General features: G+C 57.7%; 1 protein-coding gene across 1 annotated transcript; it reads right to left on the bottom strand.

Moving 5' to 3' along the window:
- Positions 1-20,719: 20,719 nt before the first annotated feature.
- LOC141992805 (uncharacterized) lies at positions 20,720-23,071 on the bottom strand. Its single transcript, XM_074962146.1, has 2 exons — positions 22,051-23,071; positions 20,720-20,751 (listed from the first exon to the last, which is right to left on the bottom strand). Exon 1 carries the CDS (start codon positions 23,046-23,048, stop codon positions 22,083-22,085), a length of 966 nt encoding a protein of 321 aa, XP_074818247.1. The 5' UTR covers positions 23,049-23,071; the 3' UTR covers positions 20,720-20,751; positions 22,051-22,082.
- Positions 23,072-24,548: the final 1,477 nt, after the last annotated feature.

The raw sequence follows: 24,548 nt of genomic DNA, 5'->3' as shown, positions 1-24,548 counted from the left end.
GGGTTGGGGACCAGCCTGTGACACCCCTGCATGCACAGCGGGTTGGGGAGATGCTCTGGGAATTCAGAGGCTCCTGAGGCCCTGAGGAGGGACAGGCCCAGAGCCAAGGGCCTGCAGCGGGAGGGGCCGTCCTCACAGCTGGCTGGGCCTGGCACCAGGGTTCTGAGCCTCCCCAGAGCAGGCACTGCTCCTGCCCCTGGCCAGACCGTTCCTCCTCGGCCGCCTCCTGGCAACTAAAGCCAGCGCCCCTGAGCAGGAGCAGAAAACCAGCGCCCCGAGGGCCTGACAGGCTGGGGACCAGGACGTGGAGGGGGCGCAGCGCAGCGCAGCGCAGGGCTCCCAAAGCCACTCCACAGGCTCAAGGAAGCCTAACGTATGAGGCAGGGGCCAGGCAGATCCGCGCTCCAGGAGGGATCCATAGGTGGGCTCGCCTACCCCAGCTGTATGGCAGCGTGACTTCCTCTGCAGCCAGCCCTGCCTTCCCCACTCCACCTGCTCCGTCCCCCACCCCTTCCTCCTGTTCCCCACACCTCCTGTGAACCCTGTGCCCACCCTGTGGCCCCTTTCTTCCAGCCTGGCTATGTGAGGGACTCTGGGGCACCTGATGTCTCCGACTGACCTAGGAGACCAGGGGCCAGCTCCCACAGAGCCAGGTCTGCTCTGCACTGCACCTGTGTCCAGTCGCCAGCCCACCCCAGGCTGAGCGCATTGCCCCATCCAGGCCCAGTGTGCCAGCTGCCTGGCGCATCCCCTGCCACAGCGAATGGGGCTGGAGGCTGCTCTGTGCCCCCACTCTCCAGACGATCAGCAATGATGGGCAGGAAGCTAAGCCTGGTACTCACACAGGGCGCCCCCACTGGGCCTGCTGCAGGGAGCTGATGCTGCAGCACCCCTGCCCCAGAGGTAGGGTTGCCAACCCTCCAGAACTGGCCTGGAGTCTCCCGGAATCGGCATTGATCTCCCAGTGACTACTGAAAGCAATCCAGGAGATTTTAATAGGATATTTTAAGAAAATGACATTACAGCATGTTGTGGGGGGGGAGGGGGATCTCCCGGCATAGCTTCAATCAGAGTTGGCAACCCTAGGAAGGCCGGGCAGCAGCAATCCAGAACCGGGAAGGGGGGGATGAAGAAGCGAGCCCAAGCCCAGCAGGGAGCAGTGGTGGGCTCATCTCCCAGCATGCAGTGCCCAGCCGCACTGCAGCGACTGCCCCGGGGCTGCATATACCAAGGGGAAGGGCTCCCCTCCCCACATCCTAACACACCCACCCTGCAGGCCAAGCTACTCAGGGACCAGCTGAGGGGTGGAAGCCAGGTGTCATATCTCGGACCCCAACCCAGCACCAGGGGGTAGCACCCTGGCTGTTCCTGCTGTCCCTAGGACCGGATTAGTGCTATCTGTCAACCATGGTCTGGTCGCAGCTCCAAGGGAGAAAGGGCATCATCACGGCTTCACTGTGGGAAGGGCAGGATCCAGGACTTGTGGGGGCAGGACTGGCAGTGCTGTGGGATGGGTAAGACTCAGGCCTGGGACTGGGGGGGCTGTCAGTGTCCCCTGCAGGGGAATGCTGTGGGAGGGGCAAAGCCCTGGGCTGGGGGACTGTCAGTGTCCCCTGCAGAGGGATGCTGTGGGAGGGGCAGAGCCTGGGGCTGGGTGGGGGCTGGCAGTGCTGTGGGAGGGGTCGAGCTCAGGCCCGGGGCTGGGGGGGCTGGCAGTGCCCCATGCAGGGGAATGCTGTGGGAGGGGCACGGCCCTGGGCTGGGGGGCTGTCAGTGCCCCCTGCAGAGGGATGCTGTGGGAGGGGCAGAGCCCGGGGCTGGGTGGAGGCTGGCAGTGCTGTGGGAAGGATGGGGCTCAGGCCCAGGGCAAAGGGGCTGGTGTGCCCCCTGCATAATCCCTTGTTCCTGTGGAGCTGCTCTGTGAGCCGTCACTTCCCGTCTCGCTCTCAGGTTGCTGATCTCGCTGGCTCTCACCAGATGGCCTCTGTTATTGTGCATCAGGAAATAGCTGGGGAGCAGCTGGCACCGGATTTCAGCTCCCAGGCTGAGAGAGACATGGGCCATTTCCTAGGCAGCCTCTTCCAAAGCCCAGCATGAGCCCGCTAGGACCTGGAGGAGGGTCCTGCTCCTGGGGAGGGAACTGTCTCCTTGACCAGACCCGCCAACTGGGAAAGCGTGTCGCTTCTCAGCCACTCCCTGATTAGAGCAGTCACAGGAACCCACAGGGGATGGTCATGCGCTGGGGACACCTGAGGGCACCTCCAACCCCAGGGTGGGTAATTACATATACGTGTCGGTGCCCTGCTCTCCTGCCAGCCCTGCACTCCAGAGACGAGGTGACAGGCATGTTATGGGCCCTCATGGGTTCTCAGGCTGGGCCTGCCGGGATCTCCCTAGCAGCCTCTTTGTCTCTGCTGGCATGTGCGCTGCCCCCTGCTGGAGCGCATGGTCTGAACTGGGCGGGTGCCCTGTTCGCTGGGCTGGTCCCACAGCCCTGAGCCCCGCCAGGAGCACGTAGCCAGTTAGAGGGCACAGAAGCCTGCCCGGGGGCGGGGACCACCAGAACTTCCAGCCTGCGGCCTCACAGGATGTTCCCGAGAGCTCAGGGATTGATCCAGGGGGTGGAATGCTGCGCTCTCCTGCCCTGACGCTCCCATTGGCGTGGGATGGCACCGCTCGTACCCAGCCATGCATGGCACTCCATTCCTACTCTGGCTGCAGTTGGTGGGGGCACTGGGGTCCCTTGCCCACCACACCGTAGCTGTGCATTTAGCACTAGCACCGCTGAGAATTGCCCTGGGCAGCCCGCAGCATTGCAGATGGGGGGGTGGGGGGGAGCTGTGCCGTCTTTGCTTGGTTCACTGGCACAGCCCTGGGCACTCACTGTCTGCAACTGCAGGCGCTGACTGCAAGCTGGTTTCCAGGACGGGGACAGGTTTCCCAGTGTTGCTGCTGCTTTTTATGGAAGCACAAAGGCACCATCTGGTGGGAGCCAGCCTGGGGGAAGGCCTGGGGCAAGGGTGGGCAGATAAACCTCCAAGGGCACAGTTCTCGCTCGGAGGCAGAGCTGGCTAGCAGGGATGGCCCCCAAGCAGTGCTTGGTACAGGACTGTGTGTCAGGACACCTGTGTACATGCCGTGTGCAGAGAGCCCGTCAGGGGAGCAAAGCTATTATGGTGTGCATGGGATGTACCCGGCTGTGCTGGGTCAGCGTGTTGCTGGTATAGTGTTTGTGACAGGGTGTGCACGGGGAAGGTGTTGTGTAATGTCTACAACACATGGCACCAGTGAGAGTCCATCAGCTCCACTTTGTGTCAAAACTGGGTATATCAACTCCCTGCCCCAACACCACACAGTACCACCCTGCTCCCACACCGCCCAGCCCCCGCATCGCCCCAGCACCACACAGCACTCATTCCAGGCCCATCAGCTCCATATGCTGCATCCGCAGCACCCAGCACCCCCAGCTCTGCGTCAGCAGCACAAACAGCAAATGCTCGAGCAGCACTTCAAAGGCACCAGCACCCACTAGAATTGTGTGAGCGAGCTAAACATAGCTCCATGGGCGAGTGCCCGGCCTGGGAGGGGGAGCTGGGAGTGCCAGCCCGGGTGGCCCAGCATGCACCTCGACAGGGCTAGGAGGTCAGCCCCAGCTAGAGAGGGGCACGTGCTGGACACAGGGCCCTGGGGGAAGGCAAGAGCATCCTGCCCAAATGGGGCAGGGGCAGGGCAGATGGAGACTCCCACTCCAGCCCATCCGGGCCTTAGTTCCCAGCCCCGGACCCAGTGGGGTCCCCTCAGAGCCACTGAGCTGGATGAGAAGGAGACAGCTCTGCCCTGCTCCCAGCTCAGCAGAAACCTCCTTCCTCCCTGCCTTCGGGTCTCCTGATGCCCCCATCCCTGCATCCCATCCCCTAGACAGTGCTACTCAGTGCGGTTCAGGAGCCAAATTAACCATCAGCACTACCCAGAAGAGCCACCAACGTGTGAATTCAGGGTTTCATTTACTAGAGTACTATATAGTCATATTAAACAGCAGGGCAGAGGAAATAGTTTTTATACATATCTATATTATTCTCACAGCCAAAGGGCTGACCAAGTATTATTATTTGATCAGCTAATTGGTTAATAACATAGTAAAAGCCTCCTGATTGGTTAATAATTAAATCACACAACGTTTTAATTTCATGTGCTGCAAAGAACTGCAGGAGATCCATTAAAGAGCCACTTGTGGCTTGCGAGCCTCAGTCTGAGTATCACTGCCCTAAGGCAACTGGCAGCTAACTGGTGCTGGCATTTGACAGTGTGTTTGCTGGCCATTAGCATCCCAGAGAGATGTGTGAGTGAAGGAGGAAGAGGAGCCCTGAGCCACTATTCCAGGCTCTCTACACACTCAGGCAGACAGCAGCACTGACACTGGCTTATCTTTGGAAGATTTTGTTCCCAACCACGAGGGCTAGAGATTTGCACAATCATAATATGCACCATGCACTGGCAGGGCAGAGCAGACAGGGGCAGGGTCCTTAGCCCTGGGGATTCAAACTGGTTAGATTTCAGAGTAGCAGCCGTGTTAGTCTGTATCCGCAAAAAGAACAGGAGTACTTGTGGCACCTTAGAGACTAACAAATTTATTCGAGCATAAGCTTTCGTGGACTACAGCTCACTTCATCGGATGCATGCAGTGGAAAAGATGAAATGATGCATGCATCCGATGAAGTGAGCTGTAGCCCATGAAAGCTTATGCTCAAATAAATTTGCTAGTCTCTAAGATGCCACAAGTACTCCTGTTCTTTAAACTGGTTAAAGGAAGCCCTGGATTCCCGGCAAGGAGCAGAGAGAAAGCCAAGGCCTACCCATAGTGATGTGCCAGGAGGGGCAGCAGGATGGGTGACAGGGGCACCGCCAGGTCTGTGTATCCTGGATCCACAGGCCTGGTGCTGTCTCATGGCTCTGGAACAGTTGCGGGGAGGACCCCTCAGAGTGTCAGCCCCCAAAGGGTCACACTCCCTCTCTGGGTAGGCTCCTGGGCTTCACCACCTCCTGGAACCGAACTTTGGAGCCTTCAGCCCCCCTGTTTCATGCTGTGAGCTCCCTACAGCGAGTCCACCTGGACTGGGTGCCTGAGAAAGACGTACGTGCCCAAAGGGAGCAATGCACCCCTAAATTCCTCAGTCTGGAGTGACTCTCAGCCAGCGGTGTCAAAGCAGGAGGGTTCATTAGATGTCTGGAACACAGCATAGAGAGTCCTTGGTGAACATGGAGAATAGAAAGTTACAGAATAGTCCACATGGGTCAATCCAGAGCCCCTTGACCCCTCTTTTGTCCCAGTCCAGAAGCATCTCCTTCCAGCAGCCCACACTTAACAACCCCACCTGGCCCCTCCTCAGCCCTCACACGCAGCTAGCTTCCTGTGGAGGGGTCAGCCCTCCCTGGTCATTAGTTGCTAGTTACCAAATGTCCAGGCAATTGGGGTGCTATTGTCTTCTCAGGCTCTCCATGGGCATGGGCCCAGGCCCCAGACAGCCAGGCATCAGTCACACCTGGAGCTCTGCAAAGAGTAAACAACCTTTTCCCCCACCTAGTTAACCATGTACCACATAGGGGAAACTGAAGCACACACCATACTCATACAAAACATTATGAAAAATTCCCACTTTGTCACACTGGATATTGCCTGTGTGGTTGTAAAAATGGAAGTTGGGGGGAGAAGCAGAGAGAAGGAGGGTCAGGGGTTGGTAGACAAGGGCTGGGTGGTACATGGGTGGCACATGGGTAGCACATGGGGGACAGTGGCTAAGGGAGGGATGTGTGTCAGAAGGGAGGTGGGGGGCTGGGAGTGCTGAGGGCCAGGTGGAAATACTGCACAGGAGCCCACAGCTTGTGTGTCTCCCTTACTGCATACTCCATATAAGATGCCAATCCCGTCTCGCCCGCCCTAGCTGAATGCAAGGGGAGGAGGTGTTGGCAGGACTACTAGGATATCAGGGACAGAAGCATGATTGGCCTCCGGTGCCGCTCAGAGGCCTTCCCCATGCAGCGTTGTCCAGGTGTCTGTCAGCATCTGGCAGTCTGTTTGCTAATTGCACTCGGGTCTGTCTTATCTCTACCTCTCCACCTGGCCCAGTAGTACCTTCCTTCTTGCGCTGTGTGCTCTGCCTATAATTACACAGCAACCGTGGCACTCTGCTCTCCCAGCCAAAGCGGCTCGCCTAAGCCGCTTCCCCGTTCTGCTGCTTTAGCCACAATATGTACAAGCCGCTGCCTGCAATCCCTGGGAGCCCCGAGGGCATCACGCCCCTGTGCCAGGGCCAGACCTGCTGGGGGCAGGGCTGAGCAGCTACAGGAGTCCCCCTAACATGCAGAGTGCCCCCTACTGGGGGGGAGTGCTGAGCAGCTGCAGGCTCCCCTGCTGTCACAGCACCCCCTGCTTGGGGAGCAGGGATGGGCAGCTGCAGGATGCCCCCAAGTCCACAGTGCCCCTGCTGGGGGATGGCAGGGCTGAGCAGCTGCGGGCTCCCCCATGGCGAGGCGAAGAAGAGTGCCATGGAGATGAATCTTCACTACCAATTTGCTGCTCCCTCTTCCTCTATGCCGCCTTGCCTCATTCTTTCCCTCCCACTCCCCTGCTTTCCGGGGCGGGCACGCATGGAGAGGAGAGGCACATCAGGCATTAGCAACAGCAACTCCTGTGATCAGTCAGCTCTAGCAATTAAGTGGCTGCAGCATGGCCCCTGGTGCTGCCACGTCAATATCCCATTAGCAGGGAGTCCCATCCGTTATCTGCAATTGCCGGGGCCCAGGGAAATGGGGGCACCGGCCCCTCTCCATGATTAGGTTTTAGATTCAGTGGTGGCGCTGAGGCCCCATCCGTCTTCCCCTAAAGGTGAGGGTGAACGCTGGCTCCATCCCAGTCCTCATTACCAGCAGTGCAGCACAAGTCGGGCCCTGCTGCTCAGACACTAGCCTGTGCACTGGAGCCATGAGGTTGGGGAGACAGGTTCAGAGCCAAGGACAGAGCGGGGAGAACAAACACACCATTGGCAAAGAATCAGGAAAGAGTCGTTCCGCAGGAAGAGCCTGCGGCTGGGGCGGGGGCCCGGACTCTGCCCCCAGCCTCTCCTCGGTTGCTCAGCGTGGCAGGGGTCTGATCAAAGTGCAATCTCTGACATTCTCCTCCCTGCTGCCCCGTCGCTGTGATTCTAGGCCTGGAGCTCCTGGGGACTCCAGCCACCAGGCCCAACCTGGGCACACACCTGGCACAGGCTTTGGGCACACACAAATGCAAAGGGGAGTTTGCAAAGCAAGCGCAGCCATGTGCATGCACGCAACAAACTCCGCAGCATCCTGCAAATCCTGACTGGGTCCCTGGGCCCGACAGCAAGACAGGTGCTAATGTAGTCAACTCCACGGCAGGGGGGCTGCGCACTGCAGCTCTCCAGCCACCCCCACCCCCACCCCGACCCCCAGTTGCGGGCTGCACGTGCTCCTGGCATGGGGCTCTCCAGGCCCAGCCCTCAGTGGGCCCACTGATGCCTGCCCATTCCCAAGAAGTCACAGAGGGCTGTTCCTTGGGCTGGCAGAAATAAAGGGGCAAATACCCTTAAGTCCAGGGACTCGGCAGTTCCAGTAAAAGACACCCCAGCAGTGCCCAGACCAGCCTTAGGGGCAGCACAGTGCAGGGTGCAAAGGTTCCTCTGCCCTGGGGGGCTCCTCAGCCTCGTGCCAGGGAGAGCCCCTGGCCCACTGCTCTCCCACAGGCCAGCAGCACCCAGCCTGCAGCCCCCAGCTGGAGCTCAGCCCTTCTGGGCATGGGCCCAGCAGGGTCCATCCAAACCCTCCTGCTGCATGCCTGCAGCATAGGGCTCCCCATCCCCTCCTGCTGCTGGGCTGACCCTGCCCCCACCCCCCACCAGGCTGCTGCCTAGGGTGACCAGACAGCAAATGTGAAAAATCGGGACAGGGGTGGCGGGTAATAGGAGCCTATATAAGAAAAAGACCCAAAAATCAGGACTGTCCCTATAAAATCAGGACATCTGGTCATCCTACTGCTGCCCTGCCCGGCTCTCAGGACCCAGCTCCCAGCATCCCCCTGCCAGCTGCCAGGCTCCTGCCTGGCTCCTGCCCTCATGCAGCCCTGGGTCCCTCTCCTGCCTGCTCCCCTCTGGCCTCAGGGTGGCGCTGCCATTTCCTGCACCCTAGAGGTTACAGCGCCCCCTGCTGGCTGGATGTTGAAGGGGGGTAGTGCAGTGCCTAGTGCTGGCTCCTTCCCCTCCAGCTGAGCTAGCCTGGGGGGAGGTTCTCAGCAACGAGCCAGGGGGTCAGGGTCTATGCCCCCTGCAGCCCTGCTCAGCCCAGCTCTCCTGTCCCCCTGCGTGCTCACTCAGCGCCCCCGCCTGCCCTCGCCTTGTGTGTTGAACAGCACTGACATGCTATACCAGTGATTCTGCTTGTTCCTGATTTATCATCTCATCAAGAGCAAGGACCCCAGCCTCCCGCCCCCCCACAGTGCTGCCCCTCTTATTAAAAGAGTTGATTAGGGACTGGTGGGCATGCACAGTGCAGCCAGACGCACGGCTGAAACGGGGGGAAGGCAGGCGCCTTCTAATCTGCTAATTTACTGTGCTGCCATGCGCTGCACCAGCCAATAACTTTGCCATGATGTGGAGATTTGCAGCCAAGCCCACTCCTGAAGAGATTTAGGAGGGCGAGAGAGATAATTAAACATCCCTTCCCTGAGTATTGACTTCCAGCCGAATGGGAAAAAATAACTACATTTCTCACCATCCTACTAAATCATCCAGCTCCTGGCCTCCCAGCCCGCAGCAGCCAGCCAGGGAGAGACTCTTGCGGGGCCCTGGCTTGGCAGCGGCACCAGAGGAAGCAAAGGGCTGTGCCCCATCCAGTAGCTTTGGCAGGCCCTCAGGGACTTTGCCAGCAGACAAACCAAGAAGCCCAGCTCCCCCGGTGGTGAGACACCAACTGGCAGGTGCCAGAATAAGGCCTGGGCCATAGCAGGTCTGGGTCCGCCGCAGACTTGCTGTGAGACCCACGGCCAGTCCCTGCCCTCACTGGGCCCTCTCATCAGTGTGGTAATCCTCTGGGAGTGGAGGCTGACCTCCAGGGTTTAGGGCAGGTGCTGCTGGCTGCCAGACTCAGCCAGATGAGAGGTGCTAGTCTTCTCAATGTGCAGCCTGTGTGGAGAGCCTCGGGTGCAGAGAGGAGAAAGCCATTGTCTTAACATCCCAGGCTGCACCCATAGCCCATTCCAGGGGGTCAGGATCTCGTCCTTCCAGCCCAAACTGGGCTTGGGTTGATGAGCCAGCTTGGGGCACGAGGTGGTGCTGGGGGCAGGGGCTCTGGCGCAGAAAGCCAAGTGCGCAGGAGGAGCACCTCGCGGACAGTAAGGCCGGCGTGTGAAATACGGGCCAGCTGCCTAGAGAAGGGCTGCACATCTTGGAGCCGTTCCGGAGGGAAATAAAAACAAGCGAAGGAGGTTTAGAAGGGAATGAAAGTGCAGGAAATGAAGTGCAGGCTGGCTGGGTTTTTCCATGTTGTGTTGCTTTGGTTTTTTGGTTTTTTTTAAGTCATCGCCTTCCAAAGCTTTAATTAGCGATTCCTCCTTGGCTGACACAGCAGCTTAGGAAGTCACACCCCAGTGCAATTAAAGCAAAGTCGTGTGAGAGCCTGACATGCCCCAATCAAACCAGCTGCATCAAAACAACATGGAGATGTGTCAAATATGCTTGAGATTCAAATGAAGATAAATCTCAAAGAGGAGGGAGATGGAGTGAGGCAAAAAGGCCACCGGAGAGGCAGGGGAGAGAGCTGGAGAAATACCTAGGTAGGATAGAGAGCGGGTTGATGGAGGAGAGCTGGAGCCTGGAGCTGAGGCGGGGAAGGATCAAGGCGGAAGAGGAAAGTGGCCGGAGGGGAGCACAGAGACCAGGCGTGGAGAGGGCTTAGGGAGATTAGAGGAGGGGGCTTAAGAAGCGTCCTTTGAAGAGCAGCAAAGTGATGTATTTTACTAGGGTGCCCCCCCCGCCCCAGCAGTGTTGACTGCAGCCCCTCCCTGGCTGGCGGGTGCTCTGCAGCAGCGAGCCCTAGCAGAGTCACCGCTGGCAAGGAGTGAAGCTGGAGAGGGGGAGGGGACGGGGTGTCTGTGACAGAGAGATGGGGAAGGAGGGGGAAGGAAATGGGGGTGAGAGGAGAGATGGGGCTGCGGAAGGGGTTGGTGTGGGAAGGCAGTGTGCAGGGGAGCGAGGGGGAGAGGGGAAGGGGTTGGTGGGGGGAAGGTGATGTGCAAGGGTGTGAGGGTAAAGGGGTGTGGGGAAAGGTGGAGTGCGAGGGGGGAGAGGGAAAGGAGTTTGGGGGGAAGGCGGTGTGCGGGTGTATGGGGGGAGCTGCAGAAGGGAGTGTGGGGAAAGGTGGAGTGTGAAGGGGGAGAGGGGGAGGGGTTTTGGGGGGAAGGCGGTGTGCGGGTGTATGGGGGGAGCTGGGGCAGGGGGTGTGGGGGAAGGTGGAGTGCGAGGGGGGAGAGGGGAAGGGGTTTGGGGGGAAGGCGGTGTGCAGGTGTGTAAGGGGTAGCTGGGGAAGGGGGTGTGGAGGAAAGTGGAGTGCAAGGGGGAGAGGGGAGGGGTTTGGGGGGAAGGTGGTGTGCGGGTGTATGGGGGAGCTGCGGAAGGGGGTGTGGGGAAAGGTGGAGTGTGAGGGGGAGGGGGGGTTGGGGGGAAGGCGGTGTGCGGGTGTATGAGGGGGAGCTGGGGAAGGGGGTGTGTGGGAAGGTGGAGTGCGAGGGGGGAGAGGGGAAGGGGTTTGGGGAGAAGGCGGTGTGCGGGTGTATGAGGGGGAGCTGGGGAAGGGGGTGTGGGGGACTGCAGTGTGCGGGGGCGCGAGGGGAAAGGTGTGGGGGAGGGCGGTGTGTGGGTGTGCGAGAGGGGAGCTGGGGAAAGGTAGCGTGAGGAGGGGCGCTAAGGGGATGTCCATAGGCAGACAGAGCTGTGGGTGCAGGTATGATACACCCAGGCCTGGCCTGGCCCCCTTGCTGGGAGTGCCTCTGGCATCACTGAAGTATGATGCTCCTGCCCAGCCTGATCCCACCGGTGAGGCCCGAGGGGAGCATGAGCCAGCGAGGTAACTTCCTGGCAGGAAGCAAGACCAGTGTGAAGGGCACGGGCGGGGGAGGGAGAGGCAGGCAGGTCCAGGGAGCATTTCTTGCCCCGCACCAGAGCAGGAGACCATCCTGTCCTCAGCCCGGTGGCTGAAGCCCAGCACCGAGAGCGGCCCTGCAGCCCCCGCTGCGCCACACACACTTGCCCTGACAGGCGAGAAGCGAGACTGAAATGTGTTTTTCCACATTTCTCTAAGTGCCGTCCCCGCTCAGCTCCCAGAAGCACGCCCCACGCAACTGCGCACTGACAGTTCGGCTCCAGGGCTTGCAAATCTGCACAGCAGGATGGCGCGGGGGCGGGGGGAAGAAGGCTGTGATGGGCTGGAGATATGTGTGTGTGATGGATAATGGGGATGTGCACACAGGCATGCAGGAAGGGCTGGAATGGATTGTGTGTGTGTGTGTGTGTGTGCATATGTGTATGCGCTAGAGGGCTGTGAGGAAGGCTGTAGTGTGTGTAGAGCGATGGTTCTCAACCTGCAGCCCGTGGGCTGCTTGCGGCCCAATTAGCACACAACTGTGGCCTAGCTCAGCCGTGGCTCTGGCTCCTGGCTGCCACACGGCAGAGGGTCCCGGCTAGGGTGACTACATGTCCCAATTTTATAGGGACAGTCCCGATTTTTGAGTCTTTTTCTTATATAGACTCCTATTACCCCCCACCCCCTGTCCCGATTTTTCACATTTGCTGTCTGGTCACCCTAGTCCCAACTGCTGTCCGGCCCCACACAGCAGCTTCCAGGGTCCTGGCTGCCCATGGCCTCGCTCCCAGCTCTCTGCTCCTGGCCCCACTCTGAGGAGGGGGCTCTGGGCAGAGGGCACTGGGCATAGGGGTTTGTGGAGGGTGGTTAGGTGGGGGGCACTGTGATTCTCAACCTGCGGCCCAGGTAACACTTTGTGGGCCACATATGCGGCCCACAATGATAAATAGGTTGAAAACCATAGTGTAGTGGAAGGCTGTGGGCAGGGCTCTGTGGGTATGCACTGGAGGGCTCGTGTGTGAGTGTGCTGGAGGGCTGTGTGTGTGTGTGTGTGTGTGTGTGTGTGCTGGAGGGCTCTATGTGCGTGTGCACTGGAGGGCTGTGTGTGTGTGTGTGTGTGTGTGCTGGAGGGCTCTGTGTATGTGCACGGGAGAGCTCTGTGTGTGTGCTGGAGGGTTGTATGTGTGCGCGTGGCTGGAGGGCTCTATGTGTGCACTGGAGCGCTCTGTGTGTGTGTGTGTGTCTGTGTGTCTGTGTGTGCTGGAGGGCTCTGTGTGCATGTGCACTGGAAGGCTATGTGTGTGTGTGCAGCTGTTATTCGCACAAAATTCTCTGTTACACACGGCTATCCTTACCCAGTTCCAAGGGCGCAGGGTGTAATCTTCTGCAGGTTTACAGGGTCTTTTACTAATGAAGGAGCCCTACACAGTAATATCCTTAACCACTATTTATTAACCATCACCAAAAAAGAATGCACACACTAAGCATACAATTACGGTTGCCAACTTTCTAATCCCACAAAACAGAACACTTTAGCCCCACCCCTTCCCCAAGGCCCCGCCCCTGCCCTGCCCCTTCCCGAGGCTCTGCTCCCCGCTCACTACATTTCCCCTCCCTCGGTGGCTCACTCTCCCCCACCCTCACTCACTTTCACTGGGCTGGGACAGGGGGTTGGGATGTGTGGGGGGGGGGTCAGGGTTCTAACAGGATGCGGGGTCTGGGGTGGGATCAGAAATGAGGGGTTCAGGGGGCGGGAGGGGGCTCCGGGCTGGGGCAGGGAGTTGGAGTGCAGAAAGGGGTGAGGGCTGTGGGATGGGGCTGGGGCAGAGGGTTGGGGTGCGGGCATGAGGGCTCCAGCTGGGGATGAGGGCTGTGGGGTGGGGCCAGGGATGAGGAGTTCAGGGTGCGGGAGGGGGCTCAGGGCTGGGGCAGAGGGTTGGGGTGTGGAGGGGTGAGGGCTCCAGCTGGGGGTGCAGGCTCTGGTGTGGGGCTGGGGATGAGGAGTTTGGGGTGCAGGTTGCTTCAGGGCTGCGGTGGGGAGAGAGGACTCCCCCCAGCCCTCTCTCACCGCAGCAACCTGGGGCTGGGAGAGGGGCAGTTCTCTCCGGCCATGGAGAGGCACCTGGGGCCGGTGGAGAGGCGCCTCTCCTGAGCTGTGGCAGCTCCAAGGCTGGGGCTGGGGCAGAGGTGCCTCTCCCCCTGTGGTGCCCTTGATAGACTGCCGAGCTGCCATGCAGCTGCGCAGCTTTTCGGGAACTTAGATCCTAACATATTGTAAAACAATTCTTTAACCAATTATATCCCACCACCATTGCTTATTTACACCTTACAAAATTAGTTCTATAACAGACAGAAACAATCAAAGAACCAGACAGAGACCATACAGATAATAGGGTTGCCAACTTTCTGATTGCCGAAAACCAAACACCCTTGCTCTGCCCCTTCCCCAAGGCCCTGCCTCCCGCTCACTCCATCCACCCTCCTTCTGTCACTCACTCTCCCCCACCCTTGCTCACTCGCTCATTTTCACTGGACTGGGGCAGGGGGTTGGGGTGCAGGAGGGAGTGAGGACTCCATCTGGGGATGCGGGCTCCAGGGTGGGGCCTGGGATGAGGGGGTTGGGTGCAGGAGGGGGCTACGGGCTGGGGCAGAGGATGAGGGCTAGCTGCAAGCTCTAGGGTGGGGCTGGGGATGAGGGGTTCAGGGTGCAAGAAGGGGCTCAGGGATGGGGCAGAGGGTTGGGGCATGGGAGGGTGTGCGGGGGTGTGGGCTCCAGGTGGTGCTGACCTCAGGTGGCTCCTGGAAGCAGCCAGTACGTCCCTGTGGCTTCTAGGCGGCTGCTAGCCAGTGGGAGCTGCGGAGCCGGCGCTTGGGTGGGGGCAGCTGGCGGAGTCTCCCTAGCTTGCCCTGTGCCGAGGAGTCGCAGGGTCATGTCGCCACTTCCGGGAGCTGCGTGGAGCTGGGCAGGGAACCTGCCTTAGCCTCGCTGTGCCACCAACTGGACTTTTAGCAGCCCAGTCAGCAGTGCTGACCAGAACTGCCACGGTCCCTTTTTGACTGGGCATTCCAGTCGAAAACCGGACACCTGGCAACCCTAACAGATAAACAATAGAGAAGTGGAGACCATACAGACAAAACAGTAAAGAAGTAGGGATTTCACAACAACAACTATTGAGAAGTGATTTCTTGCCAGACAGAATGCTATCAAACTTTCTTTAACCATCTTAAGCTCTGTTTCTTTATCTGGTGATGGTGGGTGCTTTAGGACAGGACCGCCTTCTTAACAGCTCAATATTACCTTGTTTTAATGTAATTGAGATGGAATGTGAGGATGTGACTTCCTGCTTCTTAGCTAATGGCTGCTGCTCTCCTAATATGGCTGCAGACAAAGAACTTAGGCATTACGATATAGCTACAGGAAATGGCCTTATCCTTACACTGGAGGGCTGAGTGTGTGTGTGTGTGTGTGTGTGCATGGACCGGAGGGTTCTGTGTGTGTGTGCTGGAGGTCTGTGTGTGTGTGTGTGTGTGCTGGAGGCCTATGTGCATGTGCACTGGAGGCCTGTGTGTGCACATGTGCTGGAGGGCTGCATGTGCATGTGCACTGGAGGGCTGTGTGTGTGTGTGTGTGTGTGTGTGTGCATGCTGGAGGTGTGTGTGTGTGCTGGAAGGCTCTGTGTGTGTGTGTGTGTGCGCGCGTGCGCTAGAGAGCTATGTGTGTGCGTACTGGAGGGCTGTGAGCAGACCTCTGGGTGTATGGAAGAGGGGGCCGTGCTTCCAGGGGGCTGCGTGTGAACTGGATTGCCATCCCTTCATACACTTATGGATACAGTAATTCCCCTGTAACCCAGCAAGCATGTGGGCTCCTGTGGCACCAGGGTTAAGCCTGCTTCAATCTTCTCCTCTGCCATCTAGCTTCTTCCTAGCAGCTCCAGAGCTCAGCCCCCGCAGCCTCCACAGGCCTGGGCTGTGCAGCACCATCTGCTCCCCACTGCACCCCAGCTCTGCCCGGGGCACTGGGAACGGCCCAGCGTTGGCTCGGAGGAGCGGGGGAGGGGATTCTCCATTGCTGACAATTGGTCAGTCATGACGGGCTGGTTTTCCCAAAGCTCTGCTTCAGAGATAATTTGGGGACAGGTCTCTGGCCTGTGCTATACAGGGGGTCAGACCTGATGGTCCTGCCTGGCCTTGGAATCTATGAATCTAGGAGTCATCACCTCAAAACCACGATACACACATGCTGACAGACACACAACACAGCCACCCACACAGCACTATCTCATACACTCACGCACAGGTGCAGCAACGCAGGATGATTTTGTGCCCTCATGGTGCACATGTAGTCACTCCATGTTGTGTGTGTGTGTGTATGGTCTGCAGATACACTAGTGTACCCTTGCACTGGGTATTCATGTGGGCATGTTGCTGAGCACTGTGTCACTCGATGGCCATAGGCGCAGACTTGCTGTTTTGCAGTGTCTATGTCCCCGAGGGTCAGTGTGTGTAGCCTTCCCCTGTCCCTGTGGGTCAGTGCATGTATCCTACCCCTGTCCCCGTGGGTCAATGCATGTATCCTGCTCCTGTGGGTCAGTGCCCACAGTCTCTGTGTGTCTCTGACACCTCCAAGGTGGAGTGAAGACTCATTGTGGCTGTGGTGGGGCCTGACTGAGCTGCCAGCTGCTCCATGGTATAGGCCCAGGGAGTGGGACGAGGGGATCCAGGGAGGGGGAACTCCCCACCCCATCCAGTGACTGGTGCCCTCTGCAGCTCTGCCCAGCGCAGTGACCATTGGTAGAGCCCTGCAAGTCTGTGGCTCTCCAATCCTATGGATATTGGGATGCGGATATCCACGGACCACGTTTGTGGATGGGATGCAGATACAAGTATCTGTGCAGGGCTCTACCCATTGAGGGGAGGCAGAACCCCAGGAGCCCTGGAGCAGGGGAAGGGGGCACTGCAAGTGGCTGCATCTCCCCATTCGATTGCCCAAAGATGCTTTATAGCTGCCTTCTCACTGGGGAGGGAGGCACTTGCTCCTGGCCCCCTCCCTGTCACTCAAGTGCAGAGAGCCTGCCCCCCACTAAGGCACTGGGAGAGGGGTGCCTTCGATGGGAGGGACTGGCCCTTCTGAGTGTACCCCCACCCTCATCCTGGGCGTGGTGCTCAGCCATGCTGCAGAGCTCCAGAGCCCCCGCTCAGGCCTGTGCTACTGGGTGTGCCCCTGCGCTGCTGGACACCCACCTCATGATGCCAGGAAATGCTTCCTGTCCTGCCTTGTGCTGCTGCTTCGCCTGCTTCTCCTAGCACTGCAGCCTCTGTCTCCAGCAGCCGCTCTGGAGAACCTGAGCCCAGCCAGCGGGGAAGGAACGGGCGGGTGTCTCAGTCTAACACTGCCATCTAGCAGCACTTGCCAGCCCAGCACCTGGCGCCCCGCTCCCTGCCTCTCTGCACCCTGTGTGGAGCTGATGGGACTGACAAGGAGAAAGTGTGCACAGTGCATCTGTGCCTGGCCACCCATGCGTGTGGGTGGGCACACGTTAGTGTGTGTTCGTAGCAATTCACAAGACAAACCAGGGTGTGGGGGACTCTGCTCCTATCTACAGACAAGGACTTCCAAGCTCTAGTGGCCTGCAAGAGCCTGTTGCTCAGGCCATTGGGGTAAAGAATAATTCTGGGGGCATGTGGAGGCTGCATAAGAGCCCAGGGAGCCCCCTCCAAGCAGGCTTAGGGGAGAGATCAGAAATCCCCTCCCTGCACCTAGCCTGCCAGTCTGTGTACTTCCGCTGAATGATGCACACATCATTTCAGACGCTGCTGCTTCTGGAGCCTCACACACAGCAGCTGGGGAGCCAAGTCTGAAGGCTGTGGTTTTCCATGAGATCCCTCATTCTCATGTCTCTAGTGCCAAGCCCTGTTTGACATCAGTTATTGCTCCTGCCTCTGACAATCACTAGCGATAGTCGTGCCCACTCCTCACGCTCCCCGTTCTCCTGGCAGCCTCCGCTCCGCTCCCCGTGCCATACACAGCTCGCACACTGCACAGGGGATGGGTGGTTGCCAGGTGGCTCAGAAGGGAAGAGCTGCTAATGCAGGGCCGTGATCCAGACCAGAGGCAATGCACCGGTGGGCTGCCTGGCTCTGGGTCTCACCCCTCGCACCTGCCCTCGTACACGCCCTAGACTGGAGCTGATGGTGGAAGCCAGCAGAGGCTGCAGCTGGCACACAATGCAGGCCATTCACCTGAGCACAATGGGGAGATGAGAATACAGGATGAGGGAGCTAGTTACCAGAGCCCTCAGCTTGCCCATCACAGTTCTCAGAGGGCCTGACAACCAAAGGCTCCCACTTCCTGCCCCGAGTGCTGCGCTCAGCAGGCCCAGTGAGGTGAGTGATTCCTAGGCCAGCCTGACAGAGCTGGAGGCAAGGGGTGCCTCGCTGGGGGCTCGCCACCCCGGGAGGTGATTATTACTGGCTGTCTATGTGTTATGGGGCACCTCGAGATCCCCACCCAAATCCTGGCCCTGCTGTGCCAGGCTCTGCACTGCTGTAGAGCGAGATCCCATCCCTGCCCGGAACAGCTTGCCCCATGGTGCAGGCAAGATTCAGGGTGGGGGCAGAGCTGGGGTACTGGGATTATTAAAGGCAGGGGCCTGAAGCCCAGAGGGATTAAGGAAGGATTTTCAAACGCTCTCAGCACTGGCCCAATGCGCCCCTTGGGATCCCTGGCAGCCCTCCTGAGGACTCTGCAGCCCCCTTAGAGAGACAGATAGGAGATCTGCAGAGCCAGGCTGGTGGCAGACAGGGCCCCCTGCCTCTCATGAGAACAGGCTGGGCCATCTCCAACGCTCCGCGGCCGGCTCCAGGCCATGCTGTACCCAGTTACCTGTCAGCTAGGGGCTGGTTAGCTACGCTGGTACACACCCCATGATGGCTGCAGAGATCCCAGGATGAAAGTGACTTGTGCCCACACAGTTTATGGCCCCACATTAATGGGAACGAGCTGTACGGATATACTGGTATTACTGAATCCCCAGGAGTTGCTCCATGTTAATCACAACTGTTTCAAACTGACAGAATAAAAGCAGGACGCGCTGCACACAGAGCAGCCCTGGAACCACAGCCCCGCACACATTTGCGTGCAGCAGTCTTTTCTCCACAAAGGTAGCGACAGTATAGCTGGGAAGCCCCTGCCCCCAGAGAGACCTGCACTCCCCGTGGAGCGGAGCAGAGAACAGTCTGGCAAAGTGCTCAGAAAACTTGGCTTCTAGCTAGCAGAGGGGCTTGGACCAGCGTGAGACCCAGGAGGGGAGGCTTCCAAGTAGTCCTGAGAAGGTTCTGAAGGGGCCAGAGCCAGGGGGATTAGGCACAGAGGAAGGGGCTACAGAGGCAGTTCCCTGAAGTAGATAAGCTGCTGCAGAGCTCTGGGGCAATGGCAGGAACCTACATGGTGCTGCCAGGAAAGCAGGGAGCAGTGGCAGGATCAGGCTCACAGGGCCCTGACACTGGGCCACCAAGCGTCCAGCACCTGGGGGGAGGGATAGCTCAGGTGGCTAAGGGAGTCAGCCCTGCTAGGTTATCATCAGGATGGAAGGGCTTTCAGTACGATTTGCAGGCTGTTGTTTTAAAATCCTTCTCTCTAATGCTTTGCTCCTACTGCTAAAATGAATATGCCCTTGAGTTTAAGCCCACAGGACACAGACCCAGAGTGAAGAACTGCAGGTGCCCAAGCTTGGTCTGACATGCAGGTACACAGGATGCTGTTGCCCAGGGCCCCAATGAGAGCTCACCTCAGCTAATGCTGAAACAGTCCAGCACGGCTGCTTGCTTTGTCCTGGGGGGCATAACCCCAGGTGGAGTCTGCAGGGGTTCAGGTTTGGGGTTGCCCCAGGAAGGTGTGATAGCTCAGGAAGGGCCTGAAGCAGGGGATGCCTTGTTCTCTCGGCAATCCCATGTTTGTTATAGAATCATAGAATATCAGGGTTGGAAGGGACCCCAGAAGGTCATCTAGTCCAACCCCCTGCTCGAAGCAGGACCAATTCCCAGTTAAATCATCCCAGCCAGGGCTTTGTCAAGCCTGACCTTAAAAACCTCTAAGGAAGGAGATTCTACCACCTCCCTAGGTAACGCATTCCAGTGTTTCACCACCCTCTTAGTGAAAAAGTTTTTCCTAATATCCAATCTAAACCTCCCCCATTGCAACTTGAGACCATTACTCCTCGTTCTGTCATCTGCTACCATTGAGAACAGTCTAGAGCCATCCTCTTTGGAACCCCCTTTCAGGTAGTTGAAAGCAGCTATCAAATCCCCCCTCATTCTTCTCTTCTGCAGACTAAACAATCCCAGCTCCTTCAGCCTCTCCTCATAAGTCATGTGCTCTAGACCCCTAATCATTTTTGTTGCCCTTCGCTGGACTCTCTCCAATTTATCCACATCCTTCTTGTAGTGTGGGGCCCAAAACTGGACACAGTACTCCAGATGAGGCCTCACCAGTGTCGAATAGAGGGGAACGATCACGTCCCTTGATCTGCTGGCTATGCCCCTACTTATACATCCCAAAATGCCATTGGCCTTCTTGGCAACAAGGGCACACTGTTGACTCATATCCAGCTTCTCGTCCACTGTCACCCCTAGGTCCTTTTCCGCAGAACTGCTGCCTAGCCATTCGGTCCCTAGTCTGTAGCGGTGCATTGGATTCTTCCATCCTAAGTGCAGGACCCTGCACTTATCCTTATTGAACCTCATCAGATTTCTTTTGGCCCAATCCTCCAATTTGTCTAGGTCCTTCTGTATCCTATCCCTCCCCTCCAGCGTATCTACCACTCCTCCCAGTTTAGTATCATCTGCAAATTTGCTGAGAGTGCAATCCACACCATCCTCCAGATCATTTATGAAGATATTGAACAAAACCGGCCCCAGGACCGACCCCTGGGGCACTCCACTTGACACCGGCTGCCAACTAGACATGGAGCCATTGATCACTACCCGTTGAGCCCGACAATCTAGCCAGCTTTCTACCCACCTTATAGTGCATTCATCCAGCCCATACTTCTTTAACTTGCTGACAAGCATACTGTGGGAGACCGTGTCAAAAGCTTTGCTAAAGTCAAGAAACAATACATCCACTGCTTTCCCTTCATCCACAGAACCAGTAATCTCATCATAAAAGGCGATTAGATTAGTCAGGCATGACCTTCCCTTGGTGAATCCATGCTGACTGTTCCTGATCACTTTCCTCTCATGTAAGTGCTTCAGGATTGATTCTTTGAGGACCTGCTCCATGATTTTTCCAGGGACTGAGGTGAGGCTGACCGGCCTGTAGTTCCCAGGATCCTCCTTCTTCCCTTTTTTAAAGATTGGCACTACATTAGCCTTTTTCCAGTCATCCGGGACTTCCCCCGTTCGCCACGAGTTTTCAAAGATAATGGCCAAGGGCTCTGCAATCACAGCCGCCAATTCCTTCAGCACTCTCGGATGTAACTCGTCCGGCCCCATGGACTTGTGCACGTCCAGCTTTTCTAAATAGTCCCTAACCACCTCTATCTCCACAGAGGGCTGGCCATCTCTTCCCCATTCTGTGATGCCCAGCGCAGCAGTCTGGGAGCTGACCTTGTTAGTGAAAACAGAGGCAAAAAAAGCATTGAGTACATTAGCTTTTTCCACATCCTCTGTCACTAGGTTGCCTCCCTCATTCAGTAAGGGGCCCACACTTTCCTTGGCTTTCTTCTTGTTGCCAACATACCTGAAGAAACCCTTCTTGTTACTCTTGACATCTCTTGCTAGCTGCAGCTCCAGGTGCGATTTGGCCCTCCTTATATCTTTCCTACATGCCCGAGCAATATTTTTATACTCTTCCCTGGTCATATGTCCAACCTTCCACTTCTTGTAAGCTTCTTTTTTATGTTTAAGATCCGCTAGGATTTCACCATTAAGCCAAGCTGGTCGCTTGCCATGTTTACTATTCTTTCGACTCATCGGGATGGTTTGTCCCTGTAACCTCAACAGGGATTCCTTGAAATACAGCCAGCTCTCCTGGACTCCCTTCCCCTTCATGATAGTCCCCCAGGGGATCCTACCCATCCGTTCCCTGAGGGAGTCGAAGTCTGCTTTCCTGAAGTCCAGGGTCCGTATCCTGCTGCTTACCTTTCTTCCCTGCGTCAGGATCCTGAACTCAACCAACTCATGGTCACTGCCTCCCAGATTCCCATCCACTTTTGCTTCCCCCACTAATTCTACCCGGTTTGTGAGCAGCAGGTCAAGAAAAGCGCCCCCCCTAGTTGGCTCCCCTAGCACTTGCGCCAGAAAATTGTCCCCTACGCTTTCCAAAAACTTCCTGGATTGTCTATGCACCGCTGTATTGCTCTCCCAGCAGATATCAGGAAAATTAAAGTCACCCATGAGAATCAGGGCATGCGATCTAGTAGCTTCCGTGAGTTGCCGGAAGAAAGCCTCATCCACCTCATCCCCCTGGTCCGGTGGTCTATAGCAGACTCCCACCACTACATCACTCTTGTTGCACACACTTCTAAACTTAATCCAGAGACACTCAGGTTTTTCCACAGTTTCGTACCGGAGCTCTGAGCAGTCATACTGCTCCCTTACATACAGTGCTACTCCCCCACCTTTTCTGCCCTGCCTGTCCTTCCTGAACAGTTTATAACCATCCATGACTGTACTCCAGTCATGTGAGTTATCCCACCAAGTCTCTGTTATTCCAATCACGTCATAGTTCCTTGACATCACCAGGACCTCCAGTTCTCCCTGCTTGTTTCCAAGGCTTTGTGCATTTGTATATAAGCACTTGAGATAACCTGTTGATCGCCCCTCATTCCCAGTATGAGGCAGGAGCCCTCCCCTCACAGACATTCCTGCCTGTGCTTCCTCCCGGTATCCCGCTTTCCCACTTACCTCAGGGCTTTGGTCTCCTTCCCCCGGTGAACCTAGTTTAAAGCCCTCCTCACTAGGTTAGCCAGCCTGCTGGCAAAGATGCTCTTCCCTCTCTTCGTAAGATGGAGCCCGTCTCTGCCCAGCACTCCTCCTTCATGGAACACCATCCCATGGTCAAAGAATCCAAAGCCTTCTCTCCGACACCACCTGCGTAGCCATTCGTTGACTTCCACGATTCGACGGTCCCTACCCAGGCCTTTTCCTTCCACGGGGAGGATGGACGAGAAGACCACTTGCGCCTCCAACTCCTTTATCCTTCTTCCCAGAGCCACGTAGTCCGCAGTGATCCGCTCAAGGTCATTCTTGGCAGTATCATTGGTGCCCACGTGGAGAAGCAGGAAGGGGTAGCGATCCGAGGGCTTGATGAGTCTCGGCAGTCTCTCCGTCACATCACGAATCTTAGCCCCTGGCAAGCAGCAGACTTCTCGGTTTTCCCGGTCAGGGCGGCAGATAGATGACTCAGTCCCCCGGAGGAGAGAGTCCCCGACCACCACCACCCGCCTTCTCCTCTTGGGAGTGGTGGTCGTGGAACCCCCAACCTCAGGACATCGCATCTCATGCCTTCCAACCAGCGGAGTCTCCTTCTGCTTTCTCCCCCCAGACATATCATCTGGTCCACTCTCCGCAATGGTACCTGTGGAGAGAACATGAAAGCGGTTGGTTACCTGTGTCTGTGTTACTGGAACCCGGACATTCCGCTTACCTCTTCTGGAGGTCACATGTTGCCAAGCTTCCTCACTGGCCTCTTGGCTCCTCTGTGCCACCTGCTCTATATCTTTAGAGCTTTGTGCCCCTAGAAGCCTATCCTGTGTTTTGTCCAGAAAATCCTCAGTTTCTCGTATGCAACGCAGGGTCGTTATCTGTTGTTCCAGACCTTCAATCTTCTCTTCCAATATGGAGACCAGCTTGCACTTTGTACAGACAAAGCCGCTTCTGTCCTGTGGAAGAAAGACAAACATGGCACATCCAGTGCAGGTCACAACAGCTGAACCCCCCCCTTCCATATCACTTACCTACTATGAGCGTCCTCAGAGACGTTTGCAAGATGTAAGCCTCCCTGGGCTCACTCCAGGCGAACTCCCAGGCAAACTCCTGCTGTGAGCTGCTCTGCTGTCCCCGCTGCTCAGCTGGTTCGCTGCCGCTCAGCTGGTTCGCGAGGCTCTGGCTATTTTTAAATTTTATGGGTAGGGCCACAAACACAGACACCCCTCAACCGTCATCTGCAGCCAGGGCCCTCAGCCCCCAATGCGGACAGGAGCCAGAGGCTGAGCGGGAGCCCTGCGGACTCCTCCCTGCAGCTGGAAACAGAAGTCCTGGTGAAGAAGCTCCGCTGCTAAGCCACAGGGGCACAGCCACTGAGACTCACACATGGCAGGGTGGGGAGAAATCTGGTAGCGGGGGGAGTGGCTGGGGTGGGAGGTGCTGGGTGAGGGAGCAGTAAGGGTGGATGGGGGAGGCTATTGGGGAGGGGGTGGATCAGCTGGGTGGGGGAGGGTGCTGGGGTGGGGGGGTGGAGGGCTGTGTCTATGGGGTCTGCCTATGGGTATGTGGGGGGATTTGGAGGAAGCTGCTCTCTCCTCATCTTTTGCCCTGCTCTATGAGGATGGGGGAAGCAGGGGCCACTGGCAGGAGCTGCTGCTGCCCAGCCAAACCTGTGGGCAGGCATGATGGGGGTGGGGGCGCTGCTGTCAGTGCTGACACCCCACGTGCTGGACGCTTCGTGGCCCGGTGTCAGGGCCCTGTGGGCCTGATCCTGCCACTGCTCCCTGCTTTCCTGGCAGCACCATGTAGGTTCCTGCCATTGCCCCAGAGCTCTGCAGCAGCTTATCTACTTCGGGGAACTGCCTCTGTGGCCCCTTCCTCTGCGCCTAATCCCCCTGGCCCTGGCCCCCTCAGAACCTTCTCAGGACTACTTGGAAGCTTCCCAGAGGAGACTCTCCTCTGTACTGCAGATTGCTCACCCCTCCCTGTCCCTTAGCCCCTCCCTGGGAGCCCCTCTCCAGCCCTATGGAAATCAGCCTGGGTGCTGAGCCCCACTCTGCCTGATCAGCCAGTGTCTCTGGAGCTGGAATTCCCTGGTCTCCGAACCTCGCTCTTGGGTTGAGGCTGCAAGGCCCCACCCTGGCAGCTGGAGCCCAGGTGGCTCTTCCCCTCTGCTCCGTCAGGCGCAATGTGTCTTGGGGGGGACAGCGCGTGCCCCAGGACACATGCTCTGTGGACAAACCAGCCCCAGCTTTGCTGGGGACTCCAACAGGATGTTTTCCATCCACCAGCATCGCACTGCATTGTTCACCCCAGAGGGGCCTGGCTCTCAAAGGCTGTTCGTGGCCATGGAGGTGGGGGCACTGCCCAGTGCCAGGCATTGGCCATTTGTATCCCACGCCGCATGGGTGGCTCTTCACAGGGGTGTCAGGGAGCAGCGAGACCAACACCCAAAATGCTGCTAGTCTGTGATTCCT

Source organism: Natator depressus, chromosome 8 (genome assembly GCF_965152275.1).
Source record: "Natator depressus isolate rNatDep1 chromosome 8, rNatDep2.hap1, whole genome shotgun sequence".
Lineage (NCBI taxonomy): Eukaryota > Metazoa > Chordata > Testudines > Cheloniidae > Natator > Natator depressus.
This window is presented reverse-complemented; position numbering and strand designations above follow the sequence as displayed.